The following is a 2,306-nucleotide window of genomic DNA, read 5'->3' on the forward strand; positions in this document are numbered from 1 at the left end:
CGAAACTAATCAAATTGATGAAAACCTTTTAGCAGTTACAGAAGGTACATTTTGAAACGAGAAAGTGATGGGTTTATTCAAAATCCAACCGATTGGATCAGTCAATGCTGACTCTTTAATAAAAAACATATTAGTAAAACATATATTTTGTCAAAGTTTATTACTAGTAATTTCATATTTGATAAGTATGTTATCGAATATTATTTTCATATTGATTTGTTTCCTTTACGGCCGGCCGGAACACAAATAACACTTTTACTATAGCGAAGGCAAAAAGAGCACCGACTGAAAGTGAAACCGGACCCAAAGCCACACCACCGGTTATGGCCGTGATTTGCGCCTTCAGTTTTGTTTTTTATACAGTGATTAAATTTATTCATACATGAAAGCAAGTAACAAAAAATTAAAAACGTTCTAAGAATTCGTAGACATCGACAAAACAACAAACTAATTTAATAATTAGTTATCATTCCCAATATTTCTCACAAAAATATTTTACAAACCAGGACACCGCACACTTCAGTTACTCCTAAACAAAATTATTAAAATGAAAACTTATCAAAACTCAAAAATTCAAGACAAAATTTGACTCCCATCAGCTATATTTGAAACCAATGTGTGTCTCTCTTTTTGTATGAAATTATCATACAACTAAAAAATCAGATATAAAAAAATCATCAACACTGTTGAACATTGAACCAATCTCTTCGATATCGGAACAATAATTTTCTCCTCCCATATTGTTGTGATCGAACAGCATAAGATCATCGAAGAAACCATTCTCTGGCGATTGAATATGAGACATTGATTGCTCGAAAATGGAGATGTCCGGCAATGATTCGTTGTCGAGAAATGGAATATCCAATGGAAATGAACCATCAATATCATTACCATTACCTTCTTCGAAAGGCCAGGTTATTGGTTCCGGTTTAATAAACTCTTGTTTAACCGGTTTGACAGGTTCATCGATCGGTTCTGAGATTCCGTAGTTGAGAACCGATGTTGGCGATAACAAATGATGATTAGAGTAGTCCATTGACTCTGATGTTGAAGAAACCGATATGCTGCTCTTGGATTCTGGTTCCTGCTCCGGTTTGGGCTCTGGTGGTACGGCGAAGTTGGTGAGAGCATCAGGGCCACGAAGCCTGATCGCTGCGTTGTCGTAGACGAGGGCAGCCTCCTCCGCCGTTGAGAATGTACCGAGCCAAATCCTCCGGCGTTGCTCCGGATCACGAATCTCCGCCGCGTACTTTCCCCACGGCCGCCGTCTCACGCCGCGGAACTTCCTCTCGTTTTGATCGTCACCGGAGACAGAGACCTTTTCAAGCGGAGGTTCAACGGCCAGGCTTTTACCGTTCTTATTCGCAGCCGCCGAGACTTCGTCGGAGGAGGCAGGTTCGACTCTGATCTCGTTGATCAATCTCTTGACCCGTCTTCTAGGGAACAAAAGCTCCTCCTCGTCGCTTGATGAATCAGTAGCGTCATGATCCATCACGCACACCCGAACCAACTTCGCGGAGTCACGACCAGGACTGATCTTCTTCTTCTTCTTGTTCTCCACTGACGACTTTTTAGTGTACTTCTTGATCACTGTCTTGTGCTCCGTGTACTTCACTGGTCTGTAATCCATATATTCATCCATCATCATCACTTTTCACCTTATTAATATTTCTGGCTTATAAAGGTTCTGTTTGAAGAAGAAAAAAAACAGAGATTCTGGATTTAGTTATGAAAAGTTTGAAGAATTTAGCGAATGAAAAAGATGTGTAGAGAGAGAATGCAGACAAATAAAACATTCAGAATTCACTCATTATAACCTGTTTTATAGGATCTTTTCGGGGTATAATATAGAAATAAAATATTTTCAAAAAAAAATATTAGCTTTTCTACTCATTCATTTCCTTTTCTATGTTTTCATTTTCGTTTCTTGTACTAGAAGCCGCATCCATGTTAGCAAATAGTATAATGACACGTGTATTTGAGATATTTTCCTCAAAACTCCAAAATGACTTTACATTTGTGCTGAGCTTAGGGCAAGCGCAGCGGTTCAATTTCGCAGGAGTTTCTTATGCCAAATCGGTTTAAGAAATCGGATATCCAATTTTCTCCGTCTAGATCGTCTAGCCGTCTAATCTGTTTTTTTATTTTTATTTTTAATAATATTTTTATTTATTTGTTTGATCTAAAATTTTATAAATATCATTTATATTCATAATTTGATGAAAATTACACTATATTAAGTTTATATATTCTATTTGTGTGTTTTATACAATCTTAAACATAAAAATGTATTAATGTTATTCACA

At 37.0% G+C, this 2,306-nt stretch overlaps 1 protein-coding gene across 1 annotated transcript; it reads right to left on the bottom strand.

Annotated features, from left to right (window-relative positions):
* Positions 1-484: 484 nt before the first annotated feature.
* On the bottom strand, positions 485-1,813 carry LOC106297244 (ethylene-responsive transcription factor CRF4-like). The gene has a single exon (XM_013733526.1). The coding sequence runs from the start codon at positions 1,646-1,648 to the stop codon at positions 644-646; it is 1,005 nt and encodes a 334-aa protein (XP_013588980.1). The 5' UTR covers positions 1,649-1,813; the 3' UTR covers positions 485-643.
* Positions 1,814-2,306: the final 493 nt, after the last annotated feature.

This window comes from Brassica oleracea, chromosome C1 (assembly GCF_000695525.1).
Source record: "Brassica oleracea var. oleracea cultivar TO1000 chromosome C1, BOL, whole genome shotgun sequence".
Classification (NCBI taxonomy): domain Eukaryota; kingdom Viridiplantae; phylum Streptophyta; class Magnoliopsida; order Brassicales; family Brassicaceae; genus Brassica; species Brassica oleracea.